The sequence below is a fragment of the Tenebrio molitor genome, chromosome 5, assembly GCF_963966145.1.
Source record: "Tenebrio molitor chromosome 5, icTenMoli1.1, whole genome shotgun sequence".
Taxonomy (NCBI): domain Eukaryota; kingdom Metazoa; phylum Arthropoda; class Insecta; order Coleoptera; family Tenebrionidae; genus Tenebrio; species Tenebrio molitor.
Window position 1 is genome coordinate 15,800,593 of NC_091050.1, and position 20,997 is coordinate 15,821,589.

General features: G+C 42.7%; 4 protein-coding genes across 13 annotated transcripts; 1 reads left to right on the top strand and 3 right to left on the bottom strand.

Annotated features, from left to right (window-relative positions):
* Positions 1–52: 52 nt before the first annotated feature.
* mxt (Eukaryotic translation initiation factor mextil) lies at positions 53–4,047 on the bottom strand. 3 transcript variants are annotated; one of them, XM_069049796.1, is made up of 11 exons: positions 3,906–4,047; positions 3,579–3,725; positions 3,369–3,481; positions 3,116–3,322; positions 2,652–2,844; positions 2,502–2,573; positions 2,010–2,070; positions 1,683–1,956; positions 1,453–1,627; positions 1,009–1,211; positions 53–949 (listed from the first exon to the last, which is right to left on the bottom strand). In XM_069049796.1, exons 2-11 carry the CDS (start codon positions 3,694–3,696, stop codon positions 851–853), a joined length of 1,515 nt encoding a protein of 504 aa, XP_068905897.1. In that variant the 5' UTR covers positions 3,697–3,725; positions 3,906–4,047; the 3' UTR covers positions 53–850. The 3 variants fall into 3 exon arrangements, with proteins under 3 accessions (XP_068905897.1, XP_068905896.1, XP_068905898.1); XM_069049795.1 differs by having other exon boundaries at positions 1,447–1,627; XM_069049797.1 differs by lacking the exon at positions 2,502–2,573 and having other exon boundaries at positions 1,447–1,627.
* Positions 4,048–4,240: 193 nt separating this feature from the next.
* LOC138132315 (uncharacterized) lies at positions 4,241–6,376 on the bottom strand. The gene is made up of 2 exons (XM_069049799.1): positions 6,229–6,376; positions 4,241–6,174 (listed from the first exon to the last, which is right to left on the bottom strand). Exons 1-2 carry the CDS (start codon positions 6,349–6,351, stop codon positions 5,158–5,160), a joined length of 1,140 nt encoding a protein of 379 aa, XP_068905900.1. The 5' UTR covers positions 6,352–6,376; the 3' UTR covers positions 4,241–5,157.
* A 121-nt stretch (positions 6,377–6,497) lies between these two features.
* Sec61beta (Sec61 translocon subunit beta) lies at positions 6,498–7,125 on the top strand. The gene is made up of 3 exons (XM_069049821.1): positions 6,498–6,634; positions 6,688–6,884; positions 6,937–7,125. The coding sequence occupies exons 1-3, from the start codon at positions 6,632–6,634 to the stop codon at positions 7,022–7,024; spliced, it is 288 nt and encodes a 95-aa protein (XP_068905922.1). The 5' UTR covers positions 6,498–6,631; the 3' UTR covers positions 7,025–7,125.
* Positions 7,126–8,228: 1,103 nt separating this feature from the next.
* On the bottom strand, positions 8,229–20,891 carry Acsl (Acyl-CoA synthetase long-chain). Of its 8 annotated transcripts, none has more exons than XM_069047227.1 (12): positions 20,755–20,891; positions 13,767–13,805; positions 12,715–12,853; positions 12,346–12,456; positions 11,502–11,717; positions 11,015–11,444; positions 10,627–10,961; positions 10,432–10,571; positions 10,210–10,382; positions 9,535–9,798; positions 9,206–9,481; positions 8,229–9,151 (listed from the first exon to the last, which is right to left on the bottom strand). In XM_069047227.1, the coding sequence occupies exons 2-12, from the start codon at positions 13,784–13,786 to the stop codon at positions 8,997–8,999; spliced, it is 2,259 nt and encodes a 752-aa protein (XP_068903328.1). In that variant the 5' UTR covers positions 13,787–13,805; positions 20,755–20,891; the 3' UTR covers positions 8,229–8,996. The 8 variants fall into 8 exon arrangements, with proteins under 8 accessions (XP_068903328.1, XP_068903323.1, XP_068903330.1 ...); XM_069047222.1 differs by lacking the exon at positions 20,755–20,891 and adding an exon at positions 14,479–14,510; XM_069047229.1 differs by lacking the exon at positions 13,767–13,805.
* Positions 20,892–20,997: the final 106 nt, after the last annotated feature.

Sequence of the window (20,997 nt, forward strand, 5' to 3'; positions counted from 1 at the left end):
TAGCAGGCTTTGGAAAATTTAAGAACAGAAGAGGAAAAGACAAAAATTGCTGTTTTCCTTGATCAACTTTATTGTAAGAAAAGAACAAAGCAAAATTAAAATCATTAATCGGTAACTTTTCTATAAGATAAATAATATTAGACAATAAAAAAAACAATACTTCTGGGTTACAGGTAACAGTCGAGAAATGACCAGATTGGTTACAAAATAAAATAACAAAACATAAACAAATCCGCCATAACAAGAAAAAAAACGCTACAAATAGGTAATTCGTGTTGTCGACACGTTATTCGTTCCAATGAGTATCATAATTGTGTAAACTCATCGTCAGAAATATCACTAGTTCCATTAACCTATGCCAGAACTACTTATCAATAATCTTCACATAGAAACCGCCTTACACAATGATTACAGATGATCACATGAATTAAATAAAAGTATTTAAATAGTTGAGATGAACGATTCGGCTAAGAGATTATTAGTAAAGTCAGTCACATACTAAAAATAAGTAGTCTCTTTTTTTGTGTTTTATTCTTAAGTAAAGTTAATAGATATTCCTCTACTAAACCAACAACTTTAAACTCTTGTCAAAAAACACAACACATCAAACTTTTTTTAAAAAACTTGTCCAAGTTTTTAAACATCTAAACATACAAAAAAATGTTACAAACTTTATACGAAAAATAGGCAACTATCCATAGAGTATAAAACTTTTTTTTTATATTTTGTCTGTTCCACTAGTCTAAGTTAATAAAGATATTGAGCCCGAAAAAAAAAACCTCGTTCTGTGATAATACGGAGGAAACGAAAATTGCTTCTCTTAGAAATTCGTGAGTGTGCGGTGTTTGTGTCAAACGTCCGCCGCTTCGACCTCGTCGGCGCTCAACACGCAAGTGGGTTCGCCCGTGCGCGTGGACAGATACTGTTTGGCATCGAACGTCTCCACCGTCTGCAAAAGAAGTCGCCGTCAACTCCTACAAAAAAAATCAAAACACCACAATCGCTTACGTTGCGAACCAGGAACGGGTAATCCCTCGAGATTCGCTCCCAATCGTTCGGCACCGTCAGACATAACGGCGACATGGCCAGGTGGGCCATGAATTCGATGGTGTAGACCAGCGCGTTCTTTGGCATTTGTTCGATGGACGCCGCTTTACCCTTCATGATCTCTTCGATCGGCATGTGCGGCTTGCGCAGCTTCACTCTTCCATCTAGAAGAGTTTGGACAGTGTTAGAAAGGGTCGAGCGGGGGCTCCAGAGCGCCTATTTCGGCTCAACTGAAGCCGCAAGTCTCGGAATGGATGATTGCGGATGACGGTGCGTCTGTGCTGGCACCCCCGACGGAGGAGTTAAATCGAAAAGAGCGATGTAGAAACGAAAACAGTTTATTTCAATCCCAATTTACACTATACGACTACAGAATGATGGACAGTGTGGCCGACTAACCTTTACCTGACTCGTCGCTCTGTCCGTTTGTGATGACTCCGGGGGAGGGCAGCGACTCGGGCGGCGACAGCGGTCCGTCCTCCACCCCCGCGACGATGGGCTGCGGCAGACTGTCAAAACTGTAGAACTGTTCGTGGATCGGTTCCCCGGAAAAGTACTCCTCCAAGACCAATTTGCTCGTCTACAACGGGAACGTCGACAGTGGCGGATCGCTGTGACCTCCACTCACCACTCACCCGAACCAGATCGAGGTTATCTCCGGTGATCTTGATGGTGTAACCACCCGTGACAACGCTGTACTTGTATTCGCCGATGTTGGCGTCGTTCGTGCTCAAACTGTGCATCAGCGCTCTCGATGCTCTGGCTGACGATGGCAGAGCACTATCATCAGAAGCGGAAGAGTTGATGCTAGAACTGGAACCCGTCAGAGGACCGCCGACCGCCATCTCGTGTTCTCTGACAGGGGAGGCGTTCCGTCGGATCGTGTCTTCGATTAGCTGCTTAGCGTGACTGAAATTGACCGATCACAAAACGGAACCGAAAAGAAATTCCGCTCGACTCACTTGATACTCTCTTCGTTGGCGCCGGTGATCTGAACCAGTCTCTCCTTAGCACCCGGATTGACTGAAATAATTTTACGTTAACGCAAACCATTACGAACGACTTGAAATCAAGCCATTCCTGTTACAATTTACAGTACAAAACGCACACAGATGATGAAATTATTATTGCGATCATGCCCTTTTTAGAGTATTACGTCTAATTAAACAAAAACAAAAAAAATGAATGGTGACGGTCAAGCACTGTACTGACTGACGTGTGTTAGGATCAAAACATTCAAACGTTATTGGTGGGATTCCAGACTCCACCCACTCGACTCGCAACTGGCCAATCACATACACAGGATGTGAGGAAGTCATACGTCTGTCAGTGTGATAATTAGTCTCTCGAAGACGAGTTAAATAATTATAAAAAAATTAAAAACGAAAACATAGATTTAGTGCGAAGTAACTCGTTAAACAAGACAAGCGAGCATTGTGTTTGAAGCGATTTACCTCGCTGAAACGAAATGATCGTTTCACTAAGCTCTTCGATCATATGAACACGCCTTCCTTTGATACCCATTACTATAAATAACAAACACAGTTTCTTGTAAAATCCCCAATGTTGTCGACATTTTTGTCTGGACAAGTCCCGGTACCTACCTTTACCTGAGTCGGCGTTCCGGATGACCACCTCATCCTTACAGTACTTCTTACCCGGTATTCTCGTCGGCTTACTGAACTTGCCTGACGGCTTGAGCACTTCACCGGGCCCCAGAAGAGGCGGAGAGGCCGACATCGACATCATTGAACACATCGATTCGCTCAGGCTGGTCGCAGAGTCGGACATGTCAATCTGGAAACACCGGAGCGTCAACGCCATCCCGACGGGGGCCCAGTTGGAGCCCTTCGGAGGCCATTTCCGTCACACGAAACTTGTGACGTCGACAAGTGGAAAATCTGCATTACCGACTTTAAACCTCACGACAAAATAGAGACGAATAATCGAAAATAACGTAGAGTAGTCAGTCAGGTCAGATGAAGGATTTTGGCCAATCGGAGTCGGCGCGTCACATGCGCAGCACGTGACGCGCACCCGACCCCGGATTACGTGTGGGAGACCTCACCTGTGAGTATTGGTTGACTTTCTTCCTGTAATACTGGTTCATGACTTCGGTACCCTTCCATCCTTTCGCTCGGAGTTCGATTAATTCGAGCAAGTGCAGTCGTGAGAGAAGGTCGACTCGGATGTCGTCCTGGGCTTTGTCCCGGAAAATCTTAAATGCGTGGTCGAGCTGCTCCTTGTACAAGATTTCCAAATAGGCGCCATACACCTGTTAACCGAGCCAGTCAAGGTGTCGCCACTCGACAACGCCTTACCTTCAAATGTTGGCACAGATTTATGATGCTGTCCTTGTAGGAGATGTTGGGGTCGGTGAGGCTCGACGCGAGCAGCGCGGCCACTTGATCGACGGCTTGCAGAACATTTTCCACTTGAACGAGAAAACAAAGCGAGATAAGATAACGACACGACAGGTCAGGACTCGGAAAAAAATGTGGGTTTTTTTACGGAAGCTGGCGTACGCGTACCTGTCGTCAGTACCCCATCCTGCCTGAGCTTGTTGGCGAGAATTTGGGCCTGACTGTGGGATTTGATCAGTTCGTGCTTCTTGGGGTGTTTGAGGCGGGACGAGATGCCCAGGGACATTTTCGCTTCGCGGATTTGTGAATTTTGTCCTGAAAAAGTAACAATGGAAAATGTTAGCTGTAAAAAGGACAAAAAGCGAGTGACTCATTGTAAAAACTTTTGAGTGAAGAAGTAATTTTAGCGGTGACTGGTCGGGCAAGGGGGCCGGTTAGCGGGATCACTACTGCCTACTCTGTTAGAAGGGTCAAGGCCTAATTACAAGTAATTACCTTGTAATTATTTTCTAGTTATTTATTAAAATCAGACGCAACTGGCACAGCTGGTTCGCTGCACGCAATGCGACTGCGAAATTTCGACGCGCACGCGCAGCGTCACTCCGGAAACGCGCCACATTCAAAATGCTAAATAAAGAACTGGCTTTGTGCGAGATTTAAAAATAAGTGCGGCGAACCAGCACCGCCAATCTTTCGAAAAATTATTTTCGAAGCCGTAAATTTCGCGTATGATCATGAACGGGCCGGCTCTTGTGCACACCGCAACCCGTTCGGGTAGCGGGCAATGTGGCAAGATGGCGGCTCGGTGGCGCCGAATTCAAACCAACACCGACTCAAAATAAGTTTATTTCCTGACGCTAATTAAAAAAATATATAAAAATCATATAAAACAATTAACAATTTAATAAAACAAAAGTTCACGTAAAAAGTGTTGAATAATATCAAAAATATAATCTAACAACAGACACCAATGTTTGAATAGAATTTCGATGCTTGGCAATATTGCAATACTGATTTTGATTACGATGCACTATCCTAGCTTGTTTACACTTACTCACACATCTATAAATTCGGATTAGGACGACGATGACGCGGAATTCACCTCGCCGAAAAAGGCTTAAATCTAACATTAGTCATAGAAACGCTACAGTAAACTGGCCCGCCAGGTGGGCCGAGTAACATGTCAATTGGAAAACGCGAGATGCGCTCAAGCCATAAATATGAACAAGAAATATTTACAAGGTCGCCACCGACCGGAGGCGCACGCGACCCATGTTACCTGCTCGTTCGTCTGCGGCGCCGCCTCCGGCCGCTGATCCAACACGTTTCCTCAGCAAAGTTAGCAACAACAATCACGAAACCTTTACTGCACTTTTTTTGCCTCGTCAAATCAAACTCCTACCATTCGGTGTCGCTTTGTAGTACGTAAAGTGAAAGGTAAACGGTTTCACTCGCAACAATCAACGCTTCAAAAACTGTAACTAATTTAATGAGAATTTCTCTAGAACGGCAAATTTCGAATGGATCGGGGATCCTGCGATCCCAATTAAACTAGTCCCGGCTCGGTTCGTTCGGACCGAAAGAGAGATTTCTTCTTTCGTGCGATCGACCAACAAAAACCCATTCGTCGATACCGTCGACGAAATTTCTCCGTGCGAAAAGAAATGATTCTGGGGAGGCGCTTCTGGTCCGCCAGAGGGCGCCACTCGACCTGCTAAAGAAACGTACTTTACAAGCAATGGCAAGCTCAAGAATGTATTTTCGAGACGTGAGCCTTGAGATAGCCGGGACTTTTGAAATAACGATTGCATTTCTCACACTGGAAACTTTTGAACTGGAACTGCTGTTTCAGTTTGGGGTTGATGTAAGGGTTGCCCCTAGTTCGACACCGCACACTGTGATGCGAGAACGCCCTGCGCTGCTGACCCAGGTTGCCCACCAACTTGTCCAGCATCTGCACCGAGTTGTGCGGCTGCTCCTGGTACTCGGCCGGCTCCTGCTTGATCGGGTTGTCCTCCGCCTCGAAGTTCTCCTTCTTGCACTCAGTGTCGCTGTACGAGGTCTCGACGTAGTAGTTGCACGAGAAGGCGGTCTCGCAGTCGTCGTAGTCGAACTCCGTCTTGATCTTGATATCGGGCTCGACGACCACCTCCTCGCACTTGACCTCGCCCGGCTCGGGGATGTAGCTGTCGAACATGTCGTCGTCGTCGTCGCTCTCCGACAAGCTGTCTTTGTTCTCGATTATGTAGAGTATCGTGTTGCGGAACTCGGCGAAGTTGTTGATGAAGAAGGTGTTGGTGAAGTTGGCGAGTTTGGTGAGGGGAGTGGCGTCGCTCAGGAGACAGTTGTTGTGGTTGCCGTCGATCTTGTAGCCGAAGTCGTAGTTCCGCGTGAAGTCGATGATGCTGCGCAACCCCCCCTTGTGGACAGACTTCACCTCTCGTTTCTTCTTCGGCGGCCCCTTCTCCTTCCTCATGCAGTTCTTTCGTGACATCAGCAGCTTCTTGAGCAGAGAACAGCGCTGTATTTTCGTGATGCGCTTCCGTTTGAACACATTTTTACACAGGGGGCTCAGAGTGACTCTCAACTCGGAATTTACAAAAGTTTCGGGGCTGATTTTGTTCGAAGTGCTGATGAGTTCTGTCAAATATCCTTGCAAGATCTTGGTTGATTGTTTGCACATGTTCTGAAAATCGTAAGACATTCGTAATTTTTTCACGCACTGTAAACAAATCTGTGTTGATAAACTTTCCCTGTTGATAACCTGAAAAAAATCAATAGGTCACCAGAGGTGTCACAAATCCTTGGACACATTTACCATTTTCGTGCATAACTCGAGTTTCTCACTAAACGTCACATAATCAAAGTCGACGGTGTTTATGTCCAATAATTTTACACCCGTTTTTATACAAATCCGACAGAATTTCGCCAAATAATACATTATTTATAATTTTTGTATAAATGTCAATCATGAGTATCATATGTCAAAATGTCACCTGTCAACCCGTTGCGCAGCATAACAAATACAAGTGACAACTGTACCGCCAACCTGACGACGCCGACTGCCATTCAGCTCGCTCAGGTTGGCAACGGTGACAAGTCGGCTGACGTTTGTCGACGTGTCTGCGGTTGGACAGCTTTCGTCCCTCGAAACACAAAAATCAGTTCACGTGTCGCTTTCGTACAGTCAGTCCGGTCGTTCCACTTACTCGAACACTATCATGGTAAGTTAACACTAAGGGTTTGTGTCAGATTTGTTGAATGGGGGCGATTTCAGCCTGCCCCAGCGAGCGCCACCACCGTGGGATCTGGTGGAAGGTCCCCGTCGAAAGCCGTGGCCCCCAGATCCAGCACCGGCGGTACCGTTAGACAGAGGAAGACCACCACGACGACGGCAGCCAGGACACGAAACACGGGCGCGGGTTCTGGGGGCATGTGGAGGTTCTACACTGATGATTCTCCAGGAATCAAAGTGTAAGTCAGGTGAAACCTACATTTGTGGTGTTATTTAATGAGGTTCTTGCAGAGGGCCAGTTCCAGTTCTTGTGATGTCCCTCTTGTTCATTGCCTCAGTGTTCATGCTGCACATATGGGGAAAGTATACTAGGTCCTGAATTAGAATATCATTCCTTCCATAAGTAATTTAATGCATTTTCATGTACCACATTTTATATTGTTACATTCAAAGTTGTAAAAGTAAAGATTTTATAAGGAAGGCGGTAAATATCATTTTTCCTCTTTTTTTTTTTTGTTGTTTGAGTTATACTGAATAAGATCGTGTAAAAAGTATAGGCACTTTTTGCATTGAAAATCGTTGTCAAAGTTGCCGTTTAGTGAGCTGACTGAACTGTGCAATAATTTTTATTGCACAGAACTGTCACAATTAAATAATACAATTTGTTGGAAATGTCAATTTAAAAAATCTCAAATAAATTAATTACTTTAAAAGTAAAACGTTATGATCGTAGATAAAATATTACATACGTCTAAAAAGTTCCTTTATTGCACTCACATCCTTTAAAATACTCTCGTACCTCGTATAAATAAAGGATAACTTTTTACACTTATATTATAACTATTATGCGTTGACGTTTGTCAAGAGGAATCTCACCTCATTGTTGTGTTAAACACAGCAGAGTAATTAACTAAATAATTCATCTTCTTCTGAGGAATTCACTCTTGACAATTTACCTAAAAAACATATAGCCGGTCCAATATAAAAATGATACAAATGTAAAGTAATTAAGCATTCCTTTAATTGAGACTATTTATTTTTTATGGAAGTCAACTAATAATAGTAGTTTATTTGACGGGTTTGTGTGTAAATTGGGTCTTTTTTGGCACGCGTGGGCCATTTTAAAACGCGAGTGAAACGAGCGTTTTAAAGGCCCACGAGTGCCAAAAAGGCCTAATTTACACACAAACGAGTTGAATACATTTTTTTGTTCGACGAGCCCCTTAAAGGCTCCAAATCGCTTAAAACCTTTAAAATTAGCTTGACGTTTCGTTTTGACAAGTTGTGACATTTATCAAAATCCGTTCACATAGGAGAAAATTCTCAAATTCTGACAGTGTCGAACAAAAAAACGGTTTTTGTGATTTTGCGTAATTTTTCCACTGGAGTTGTCTTATTGTTTTTAAGTGAGGTAATAAAGTGTGAAAATTATTTGGTATTAGCGTATGTCGCGTATTGAAATTTTGCAAGTTCAACACATTATTCCCTTGGAGGTATTTTTTTAAACGTACTAGAATGTACGATACGCAATGATTGTACTTGACAAACTTTCTATTTTTTGGGGATCGAGTGAAACGCCGAGATAAAATTCTATAAATTTATTACGCTATTGCATGGTTACACACTCTGCATTACACCATTCACACGAGTTCTTTATTCAATAAATTACAGTAAATTATAAATAATACATAATAAAAAAAAAGCATTCAATGTTGAAATTACACCTTATCTAAGCCTAATGATAAGAGAATTGTGATGTAGGTAAATGTCCAACCCGACTTACGCTAAATAAATTTTAAACCTAGAGAAATAGTATGACAGCACCATTCTTTTCGTACGACTCTTCTCGAACATTAATAAATATGAGTGAGAATAAGAGCTAGAAAAATTGAACTTACGATGGAAGTAACCTATGTGTATTTTAAGTACTTGTCTTTTGTATTGCATACCGGCGGAAGCGGTCGGACCGGGTATATCAATTGACAAGTATTCCAACATCCAGTCTTGCAACATCTTAAAACCAACAACGAAAAACAACAGACGTAACAAAACGAATTTTACTTAAAAAAAAGCCAATCGTATTGCTACAAAATTACAACATTTTGTAAAACAAATGTACAATTAAGTTTCAGACGAAACTGAGACCGGCTCCGCGAAACATAAGCAACGATTGCATGAAGAAAGTGCATTCTTTACGTAAGAGCTGACGATCATTAAAAAATATACAAGCTGCTCCTCCCTTAACTTTATACAAGGCAAACTTTTTTTATACAAATTTCATTTAAATTTAATGCAGGTCCTCAACAATTTGCTTATGGAATATCACACACACTTTAAAAACAGGCCGAGTTTCAGGAGGCATACATCCTGTTGATTTCGTGCTTGTAACGTTCTTGGATGTCTTTCCTCTTGAGTTTGAACGCGGCCGTGACCAGGCCCATATCCGGCGACCACACCTCCGTCACCAGCTTGACCGCCGCCGGCAGCTCGAACTTCTCCAACTTGCCTAAACGCCCAACCGTCAAACTCCACCCTCTACCTCTCCACCTCCTATACTCACTCTTTTTCCCGTGATCGTTCAGTTCCCCGATGACAACGCGCTCCACTTCCGGCGACTGGCACAACTCCTCGAACGACAACGCACCGATTCCCTTCTTCAAAGCTAGATCCTTGAGTTGTTGCTGGTTGGGCACCACCAACGCCACGCAGAACTCTTTCGTCGAGTCGCCGTACACGCAGATGTTGTCGATCAGCGGACATGTCTTCAGCTGGGCCTCCACTTTGCCCAAACTGACGTACTCGCCGGCTTGCAGCTTCACCAGATCCTTCTTGCGATCTGAAAAACCAAGTCAAACGGGTTCCGGATAGCGTGAGAGTCATCGACATTACCGATTATCTTGACGACTCCGTCCGGGTGTATCTCGCCGATGTCACCCGTTCTGAACCACCTCCTGCCGTCCGATTCCGTGAAATCTTCGGCGGTCTTCTCGGGCATCTTGTAGTATCCGGCGCTCATGTTGTCGCCTCCTAAGATGAGCTCGCCCTGGGGGAACGGCTTGTTCGTCACCCGGTAGTTCCCCTCTTCCCAATTGACTAATTTAATATCACAAACGGTGGTGGTGGCTCCGACGCGGCCGTACACCTTATCGTAAACTGAAACACGTCCGTCACATGTCAGACATACATAATTCCAAAAACTGAACTAAACATACACCGGCAACCTCATTGTTTACAATGAAGTCCTATAATTTTTACACTCGTTTAGCTAAAATAGTCTAAATATTATGAATTGCTTGTGAATTATTTGTGTAAAATCTGGTTAATTTGTAGAGATTTTGTTTCTATTCAGTTGCTTCGTTTGAACTTGTGTTGGCAACACTACTGATTGACATAACTTGTCATCTCTGTTTGCGATTGTTACAATAGTGTTTTTAAATGGACTGAACCGTAAGTAATAACAAACAACACCAAATAATTAAAATAGTAGGGTTATGTTTCCATTCTTGCGCGATCCGTCACTTTTGCGCACATTACGTTTTAGATTCAACGTGAACGAGGACTTACAATCTTGCACAGTTGCGCAGGACGTGGACTCCGTCAAACCGTAGCCTTGGATGATGGTTGCGCAGAGACAGGCGTTCATTTGTTCGTGGGTTTCAGGCGACAGAGGTGCCCCACCAGACAAGACCAGTCTCATGCGACCCCCGAGAATCGCCTTGATCGGTCCGAACACAACCCTAAAACCCCCGATCAGTACTCGGAATAAAAATCTCCTTTGCGACTCACTTGTCGATCAGGGGAGTCGAATAGCCTCGCCTCGCCCAGCTCACTTTGTAGTCGTAGGCGAATTTGAACAAAATCTTCTTGACGGTGCCACCTTTGCTCACCTTCTCCTGAATACTCTTGGATATCCTGTCGAGGATGAGCTGCAAGAGATTCGACTTAGTGACGGTTCACGATTTTTGACAGTTTCGTCCTTACTGGAACGCTGGTCATGCAAGTGGGGTGCAAGACCGTGGCATCTCCCTTGGTCCCTCTTTTGATCTTGCTGGCGGAATCGATCATTGTCAGAGCGCTCGAATAACCTATCGGTACGCCGGTTAGTAAACAAACACTCTCGACCAACAACTCGAATACGTGGGCCAACGGCAGGAAACCGATCATCACGTCAGTCGGATAGATGGCGGTGGAGTCGCAGAACGCCTTCAAGGTCGCGATCAGATTCTTGTGCAGGAGGATGACGCCTTTGGGGACGCCGGTCGAACCGCTCGTGTACATGATGATGGCGATGTCGTCGCTCTTCGGGGGCACGCCAACTGTCAAACAACCGTTAGACCCAAAACCGACAACCGGACGAATCGCAACTGACCGATCTGCGAACTGGCTCCTCGCTTCAGAACGTCGCTGAACTTGATGATCTCGATGCCGTTCTGGTAGCCGTCTTCGTCGAGCTGCTTCAGCTGGTCCTCCATGTAGATGAGCGTGGTCACTTTGGGCACCATCGCCAAGATCTTCTTGAATTTGGGCATCAGCTCGTAACTGGTGATAACCGTGGTGACCTCCGTCTCGTTGAGACCGTGCGCTATGGCTTCATCGCCGAGCGTGGCGTAGATCGTGACCAGCGGGATGTTTTGCTTGAAGATCCCGTGCGCCGCGATCATCCACTCGGCTCTGGTCTCGGCGAAGATGGCCACGTTTTGGCCCGGATTGTTGCCCAACTCGCGAATCCCTTTGCCGAAATTCTCCGCCAGCATGTTCACCTCGGCGAAGGTCTTCCACCTGTACCCGCCCATGTTGTACTGACCCCAAAAAAACCAAAATGACAAAAGCTCCGGGTCGTCTCGCTCGAGACTCACCTTCTTGAAGACGCGACCGTTCGGCTGCACTTCGTCTTCCTCGGCGAGGATCTCTCTGGTGCCCAGACACTTCCTGTTCGGGTAGGTTCTGCTAACGTAATCGAACATCTTCGCCATAGTGTCGATCTTCTCCTGGAGCATTGTGATGTGGACGGGACCAGGCTCGGTGGTCGATCGGTATGTGATGCTCTTGGTGTCTTTCGTGATCGGTTTGGCCTAAATAAAAACAACGCATTAATGGCGGCGACGAGTCGACGAGACCTAGAACGGAGCGAGGCACTTTTTGCACTCGTTCCGCTCCAGCGAAACCAGGAAATTGGATCGATTTCTTGCAGATTAATAAGGTGATTACGTGAGTTAGTAGTTGTTAAATACTCACCGCAGGCAAAAAAAATTACAGCAAAATACAAGCTCAAATAATTGCGGTAGAATAGAATAGCGATTGTCATGCAGATTTATTCTATAGCATGCAATAAATCAACTTAATTGTTCCACGTAATCAGTATACATCGCACAATTACTTACAGGTGAGTTAATTAGTTAGCGTAAAAAAAACAAATTATGCTTTGTTATATACACAGCTGCGTCAAAAATGGAGCAATCTTTTCGAAGATAAATTCAAGAGCAACGATAAGATGTGACGTCAAGAAGACTTGAGTGTCAAAAATTTTGACGCATCCTGTATAGGGGAAAATTTCAGTCGTCGTGATATTAGCGGTCAAACCACCCACCCCAAAACCATCTCTCGGCAATTTCGTTTGTACACAAAAATTAATCGCCACCTCTTGCAATTCCACAGCCTGATTATTAACAGATTTTTTTTTGACATTCTGCATGGATATACCTTGTACGGTTTGGGTGGTCGTTCGGTTGAGTTGTTAGTAAAATCGTTTCCTTTCATATCTATGCTTACATCTGTCTTTGGCTGATCAGTCTCAGTGGCAATAATAACGCCCTATAAACAATCATCATTATGGAAAGATACATGAGACAGGCACACCGACAAGTACAAAAACGAAAGGTTCCACTCGTGTCAGGAAACCTCGACAAGCATCGTTAAGAGTGGACGGACACAAAAGTACAACAAAAATAAAACGAGACAAACAAGCTTCATAGAGAGTGACGCTCAGATAGGACAAATGAGAGCCGATGGTATCTAAGCGTCTCATGCATGTGACATACAAGAAACGATGTCGGACTAGTGTGGACTGACCTTAACTCTTCTACCGAGCGCCCGAGCGCGCCAAGGCCTTTGGAGCATAACGTAGACGGGGAACGTGAGGACGTCGTACACGAAAGCCAGGGCCTTCAAGGCTCCGATGGCCAACGTGATCCCAACCCCATCCATGTCCCTGCAAAAAAAAAAAAACACGATCAGATTAGAATCGGAGGAGCGAGGACGGCATGCATGACGTGCGTGATTCGGGGAGAGAGTCAAGCGACAAGCGAAAAAGTCATCGAGAGGCGCAAAAAGATCGAGGCAAGAACGCGCAAGAAAAAACGAAACTCACGGATGGACTTTGGCGTAAAGCGCCCAGAACATGTCTCGGATGCGACGGGACCTCAGGATGAATTCGAGTTTTTCCCTGAGGGCATCTCGCAGTACTGGCGAATTTAGATCATCGTTCGGGGACCATGAGGTTATACGCGGATGAGTGACGTTTCGGTGACATCCGCAGGTAACTAGTTCGCGCGATATACTGACCCGAGATACATCTTGGTGTGGCACCTCCAAAGGCTCGCTCGACCACGTACTCGACAACAGTGTCACCTGAAAATGTTTGCCAAACCTGACTCCAAGACGGCACAACCTCACCGGTAGACACTTCCTCGACGAATGAGCCGCGATAACTGCGATAACGTCGATTGACCGTGTTGCCCCCTGATCATAGTGGTTCTTCGTTTTTATCGCGATCCCTCCCCCTGTCAAAAGTGATTACAGATAAGCGCGGAACTTTAACCCGACTACCTATTATTGGTATTTTTTCGACCACCACTCCACCAAAAAAAGGAAGCAAAGGTCTCGGACCATGAGGGCACTACATGGCGGGTCCTTTGCTTATCGCGCGGGGGTCAGATCACAGATTTTCGTGTCATCACCCGAATCGACATTTTTATCGACGGGGCGATCTCCCCCGATATCCGTTACTTATCATTATCGTTGCTGCAAAATTATTAGTGCGTCCTTGCACGCAAAATCTGAAGTGAAAAACACTCATGCTGCTGGATTAGTGAGGAGCAGGCATGCCGTGCAAATTTACTCACGCTTTGTCGTCTACAAACATCTCGCCGAGCACAAACACTCTGTAAACACAACAAACAAATCAAGACATTGACAACCTGAAACGCAAACAGTGTAAAACCGACGTGTACAATACGAAAAAAACAAAATTAATCGTCGTCGGTGCGATTGTGTGGATGGACTTTGGGTCCGATGGTGTGACAATACGAACTTGGGGCCCGCCTTCTCGCTTACATAATCCAAACAAACAATCGCCTGCCGAAACATCTGATCGCCGTAATTATAGGTAATTCGGGTAGGTCACGCTAAATTTACAAACGGACCGTGGACCCACCGAAATACCCTCGACCTTGCCTCTATTTACTACCGGCGAAAAATTTGTGAATCGAACCGAAATAGCTGCGCCAAGGTTTGTTGTTATTTTGCACGATTTCGTGTGGGCCCATCCTAAACGTGTTGCGCAACCGGAGTTTACCTTAATTAGCGATAGCAGAAGTTGCGGCCTTGCGATATGATTACGAGGTGCGAGAGGAAGCGACGCGCGAGCCTGGGATCAGGAGGAAACGACACCGACTGGGACCATCACGGCATCACGCACTGCCACGAGACTCGAACGTCGAACAATTAAAAACAGGAAAAAACCGGCGAAGGTTGAGAAAGGAACGTAAACAGCAATTATTGCGAGTATCTGTGGGAAAAGCTTGCGACCACGTGTCGCAACGAATCTGAACTCACTTTTCAAGCGAAATCATCTCGATCGAAACTGAAGGGTAACCTCCACTGGAACTTCTCCACGGCGAACTGGTTCGGAGAGGTGCGCCGCGTACAGTTAAACCTGCCGTTATCACAAATGATAAGAGATAAGAATGCGAGTCCCGCGACTCTTGACACCTCGTGGACTTGGATCGGCGCGGGTAAACCGGAGGGAAGGCAAAGGTTGAAAAATTGTTTCCACAACACCCTACTATCGCCGAGTGATTCATTTTCCCGGTTTGGGTCATTTCCATTCCAGACGCTCTCGGCCAAAGGTCGCCGAAAATACCCAAACAACAATCTAGGCGCGGCAGTGCTCAGTTCAACAACTGCGGGGGTCCAACAGGGCCTTGACCTTGACACACGCGTCCTTATCACAAGATCTCGTTGCAGTTTTCGCGGCGATCCTTGAACTTTTCCAATTTTCAAAACTTCGATCACCGTAATTTGCCCGACAGGTGGACAGCCGTTCCGAGTACAGTAATTTGTGTCGAAGATTTTTGTGTGCGACGTGTCCTCGTAAATCATAACAATTATTTTCACTTAAAGTTAAAAATATTTGCGTTATCATCTCCAACTCGAAAACACTTGTGGCAATAAGCGAGATAATGATCGCGGGTTACGCCATAATTGAAATTCTGAAAGCTCTCCTGCTGGGGTTGAGTCCCTTGTTAACCTAAAAGCTTATTGGTGTCTTTAAAAAAATGTGATTGGATCCTTTTATGGGTGATCGATCATTTTGGTTTGCATTATTATTATCCGTAATTTATTGACGGTTGTAATTGTTGGATGGATGGATGGAGTCGCGCTTGATGTGTTGGTTAATGAGTGAGAACAGTTCTAACAAGCGATGTTCATCAAGTGCTAATCGTTCCGATGCCGGTAATTTGCGAAGCGTTGATCCTGATCGCGGAAAATTGCAAGAGTGCGGCACTATCAGCAAAATTGACATGGAATCAACGGTCCGGTGGAATTTGTTCGATTATTACACAATCAGAAACCGTGACATAACACGACCGTGCGTTAGAACTGGAACTACCAGAACTAAAAGAAAAACGCATCAATGTAACAATGATTCTTGAGATTTTCAGAATTCAGTTTTACTCTTCAATATTTCGTTCTCTTTGCACTCTTTTTTTCGCGACCGATTTCTTCAATATCCTCTTTTTCGTAATTTGTTTGTGCAATACCCATGTACTGATGACCGTAACATCGACGATGTCATAAAAGACGTGCTGACAATGTTAACACTTATCAAGAATTATAATTTGCTCTTAAGATTAGCGTAGTTGTAAAAAGTTATCTATCCAGGTAAGTCACAAGGCCAAAATTATTAAAAAAAAAAACAACAACAAATAAACAACGTGGAAACGACAGCAATACTCTTAGCTGTGAAAACTTTTGATGTTTCTCTTTTCTTCACGCTGTCAAAGGAAAAGACGTCACCCTTCAAAGACACAATGACCCAAAGTATCTTTCAAAACTCTGATCCAACTATTTACAAAGAAAAAGAATCAAAAACATTTTTGAAGTGAAAACTACTTGGGGCGCGTCACATACATTTTATTCCCGGGCAGTGAATTAGTTTCATGCGACACGGTAAAATCGTTCGCAGCACAAGCTAAAATCGTTCGCAGCACGACACGGCTAGCTAAAATCAAGGGAGTCGAGTTTTTTAGCGGAACGAGCAAAAAACAATCAACTGTGCGTCACTTGTCAATTTTTAATTTTCATTGTACGTTGTGTTGTGACCGAACTGACCTCAGTGCAGAGCTGGAGGAGTAACTATACAGGGTGATTCATCTTTTACCGCCGGTGACAAAATTGACCTTAACAATTATGATTTCACTTTCATATTTTGCAGACCTAATTTATTATCCATAAGGCACATAATATCAAAAAATGAAATTTATAAGTTAATTAGGTCAAATTTTGCCATTTTCTCAACTATTAATTGTTTAATTTATTCAACCTTGTAGTATATGCACACTCAGGTATTTTCACACAATTTTACCATGTTAAATTAATTTTAGCGTATGGTATTATTGAAATAAACGCATTTTGATATTCAAATTTGTATTTGCTTCATGATTTACGACATAATGTCCAAATATCTTAACAATAAGATTTATTAGAGGATTTTTATTGCCACAGCAGGGGGTCCTTTGTAAAATCGAAGAAATTCGCCTAAGCAGGTCAGTTTTACAAGGTAGTCATTGTTAGAGAAAATTTACAACACTAAAAGCCAACAACCATCAATAAAGGCAACTTTTCCATTAAAATCGATTTAATTCAAAAACTATCAAACATTTTTCGAAACGGATTGCAGATATTGATTTTATACGCCATTAGCCACATTCTGATGCAAAAATTTGAACATAATTTTTTTTTGAAAAACAGTTTTTTATAAATATCTGCTCAATAAAAAAAAATTTTTTGAAATAAATTATACCGGTCGAAAGTAAATTTTTCGACAAATCAAGTCTGTAAATTTTATAAATTTTTCTCAATTCTTAAGGGTCATTTTGCCACTGGCGGTAAAAGATGAATCAGCCTGTATATATACAGGATATTTCACGGGTGATAACAAGCCTGACGTAATTTAAAATGCAACCCACACTATATTTCCGAAAAAAGCTGGCTACTGTTATTAAAATGTCCGGCTTTTTTGAAAATGTATTGTGGGTTGAATTTATTATTCCGTCAGGCTCATTATCACTCGTGAAATACCCTGTATAGTTTTATATAATATAAACGATAAAGACACGACAAATATTGTAAGTTTACAGATGAATGTATGTAGGATTTAGGACGTAATTCTCAATTATATGGCTTAAACAATTCATCTAGGTATTGGAAAAATTTGTGTAGCAAAATGTGAAGAGGAAAATGGACAAATTATCATAATACAGGGTATTGGTATTGCTATGAAAACTTGTGTTGTGTTCAAGTTCATCATCAAGAAAATAAAACTTAAACATCCAAACCTAACCTCACAAATTTTGCTAGAGTGTACCTCTAAAAGCGGACGTATTTGTAGTTTCTACTGAAACATACAGATTTTTTTTATGTTTATTTAAAAACAGCATTGGATTTAATAGTTATTTAATAAACTAATGTTGACTCAAGTTGCAAAAAACCAATTTGGATTTGCAACAGCAATTTTATGGCATTAGTCGTTTGAAATTACTTTAAAACTGTACTTATATGGAAAATATTCAATCCAAACTATGATTTTCTGGCCTTTTTGTGCCTTTATTTGGTTTAAAAATATTGAAAAAATGCTGTTGCAAATGACAAGTGGTTTTTTGCAACTTGAGTCGACTTTAGTTTGTTAATGAAGGCGATTAATAATCGAAACTGTTGAGATTATTAATCGCCCATTAACAAAAGAGTTGATTACAACATTTTTTCGTTGACCGCAAACTTTTTTTTTTGGTGACAAATTTTGAAATTAAAGCCAAATCAAAACCAATTTCATCTTTTTCCATAAATATGAGACCTTATAAATACCTTCATTCTTTTTTTTGTCCTCGGGGTAGGCCATTTTTAAACTTTTCAACACTTTCTATTCACTTTTCCACAAAGAGTGTCAGAAGACGTCAACTCCATTCACATTCAATTTCACGTAAAAATCACGGTTGCTACGGAAACCTAGTTCCCTTTGAAAAATATGACATGCGAATTACATATAACCAAAAATGTCGGTTTTTGAAAAAGTGAATTTGTAATTGTGCAGTTATGGAGCTATAAAATATAGAAAACCCCCCTGCAGTGTTGGTAAGTGCAAACAATGCATGTTCGAGGTTGTTTATACATCAAAATTTCATCAAAACGTCAAAATCGCAAAAATCGTTGATTAATGAAAAATAGTGTATTAATGAGGTCCATTAATACACTATAATTTAGACAAAAGAATTCATTAATATTGAAATTAACAAGCGGTCAACGGAAAATAATATTAATTATTTATGACTTGCTCCTTATTCCTTAAAGTATTATCATCCATAATGATATATTTTTTTTTATAGAATAGGTACAAATTACTTAAAATGAGGTTGTTACAAGTTTTTAGAGATTCCCAATAAGAATTTTTGATGGAACTCCTCGAAGGGAGTATCTTCAACAAGTGGAAAAAGGAAAAGGAAATAGACTTGGCTTGTGGCCTACAAAGATTCTGAAAGATTTTGGGAGGCCGTGACGAGTTGTCAAAATTTTTAATAAAGTTCAATAATACAGTTCGACACTGACAAGAGTTGTGGCCATCTAAACGTGGCACTTTGAGAAAATTATCGATTTTTTTAAGAATTGAAAAAATAATGCGAAAGGAAAAACAGATTTTAATTGTGATTAACAATCCAAAAATGCTAAAAAACTTGGAAAACAAAACACGGTACGGTCCAAAATTATGTACTGAAAAATATCTTGAAGCAACGACACCAGTTGAATCCGCCAACAGGACAGTTTAGTCTGCCGTCCGCCCAACTCCAATTAATCTGCCATTAACGACCAGTCTGAATGCTAATTTTGACCTATAAATGCCGATAAAAATCCACCACTTAAGTACACTGTACTAATTCCAACTTTCGCCTCGAGTACCCAATTACAGTATCTCTGAATGTATTCGCACTTGTCACTTGCCAAAGTCCCAATCAACACTTTCGATTTCGATCTGCCTCGTTAACCTCCTACATGTCACATCGATTTTCCACAAACAATTTCCATGCAGGTGTTCATATTTCCATGAATTTCGCAATGAATATTTATGATAATTGAAGTTGTAATTTGTGTGGACAAACTAAAAATCGCAAACAATACGACTATAAATAAATAAATTGTTGGTGCGCTAGCACTCGTGCAATCTGAAATACTCAACTCTTTTGTGCGAGACTCTCAATATTGATCCGTTCTTTCGGTAAATGACTGATAAAATTGATTACAAACGCGTTTTCAATACCTCTGACCTCCCATTAATCGTAATAATTTTTACAATGAATCGATTATTTCGATCACTTATTTATTGTACGCGATTTGGGTGCAAACAATGGGAATCACGCGATGTTGTTATCGGTGAATTTTCAATTTTACAATTCACAAGAGGCCATTTTAGTCATCTGTTGATTGGAAGAATTTCTCTTCGTGACTCATTCAATCTCTTCGAATTTTCGTATCTGGATTGTCCACGGAACTAGGACGTGGCCGAGTCTCATGCGAATTATGGTGAAACAAACTGTACATTCAAGATTCATGTTAATGATCTCGACAAATACCTACCACACGGAAGTCATGCAAGTATGCAGAACGAATGTAACAAAAAGAGGCAATAAAATTTTCGGCCTTGCAACAGATAGGCTACAAAAATATTCTCATCATCAAGATGCTCAAGTTTGTGGTCAATTAAGGAATCATGAGGAAGTAAGAGGGGTCACATTTTTTGGTGTGGAAATCCTTGACTTTTGGTCAAATTCCGCACCCAAACCTGTTTCACGTAATCGTAAACGAACCAAATGAACATTTCTTCAGGTGGAAATAAAATCCTCCGGGTGACAGTCAGGACTCAGGAGTGACGGGAGCTCGCACCTGGACCTGTCTGCTCGACTCGCCGCCAGAGGGCAACCATCCCTTAAGTTGCCTCCCTGACAAATGGCGCGTCAAAAAAAGGTCATTCGAATTAGTTTGTCGGCGCGATTTCCTTTGATAGACCTTGGAGGAAAATAACCCGACATTAGTGCTCGTCTCTCTACTAAATATTAATTTCGTGTGACAACTGGGTAATTTGTGTAATTCAGGAGCGACCCTTGGACTTTGCACTATGGAAATAAAGACTAAATTAAGAATTTCCTATTTTAAAACCAATTGACAGGAGATAGGGGATGCCGGTGGAGATATTGGAGCGCGGAATCGTGACCGGCGACGTGGACGGGCGGTCTTGATTATGGGCTAGGTCAAGTCGCGCGGTTCGTTTACCTCGCGTAAACAGTACCGCGATGGGGGGCGATGGGCAGAACAAAACCGTGCACGTGTTTGATCGATGATGGACACGTCGCTGGGTCGGCGTGTTTTGACACAAAACAACCCATGACAGACCGACAGACCCATATGTCAACGTGACAAAAATCTGACTGTCGACTTAACCTAAAAGCCAAACTACTCGATTCTTTGAGAGACATCACCGGGGGCTCCCAAAACCGCCCGATACGCACAAATCCACCGCAACGATAAAATTGACGAATCGGCGCGAGGTTAAGTGCAACTTACCGAAGATTGGCGGAAGATTATCGGCTGGCGTCCTCTGATATCTCGCACAATGTTGTCTGTTTTAATTGGAAACACCGATAATGACACCGGTTATCAGCGAGACTTGCACAACCGGAGCACGATTCGCATTGATAAAAATGTTACACACTGTATTTTTGGACAGGTCGGAGTCGACCAATCAGGATCGCCCATGAATGGGAGGGATAGTGGCGTGATTCTTTACGTCACCATGTGCACGACGAC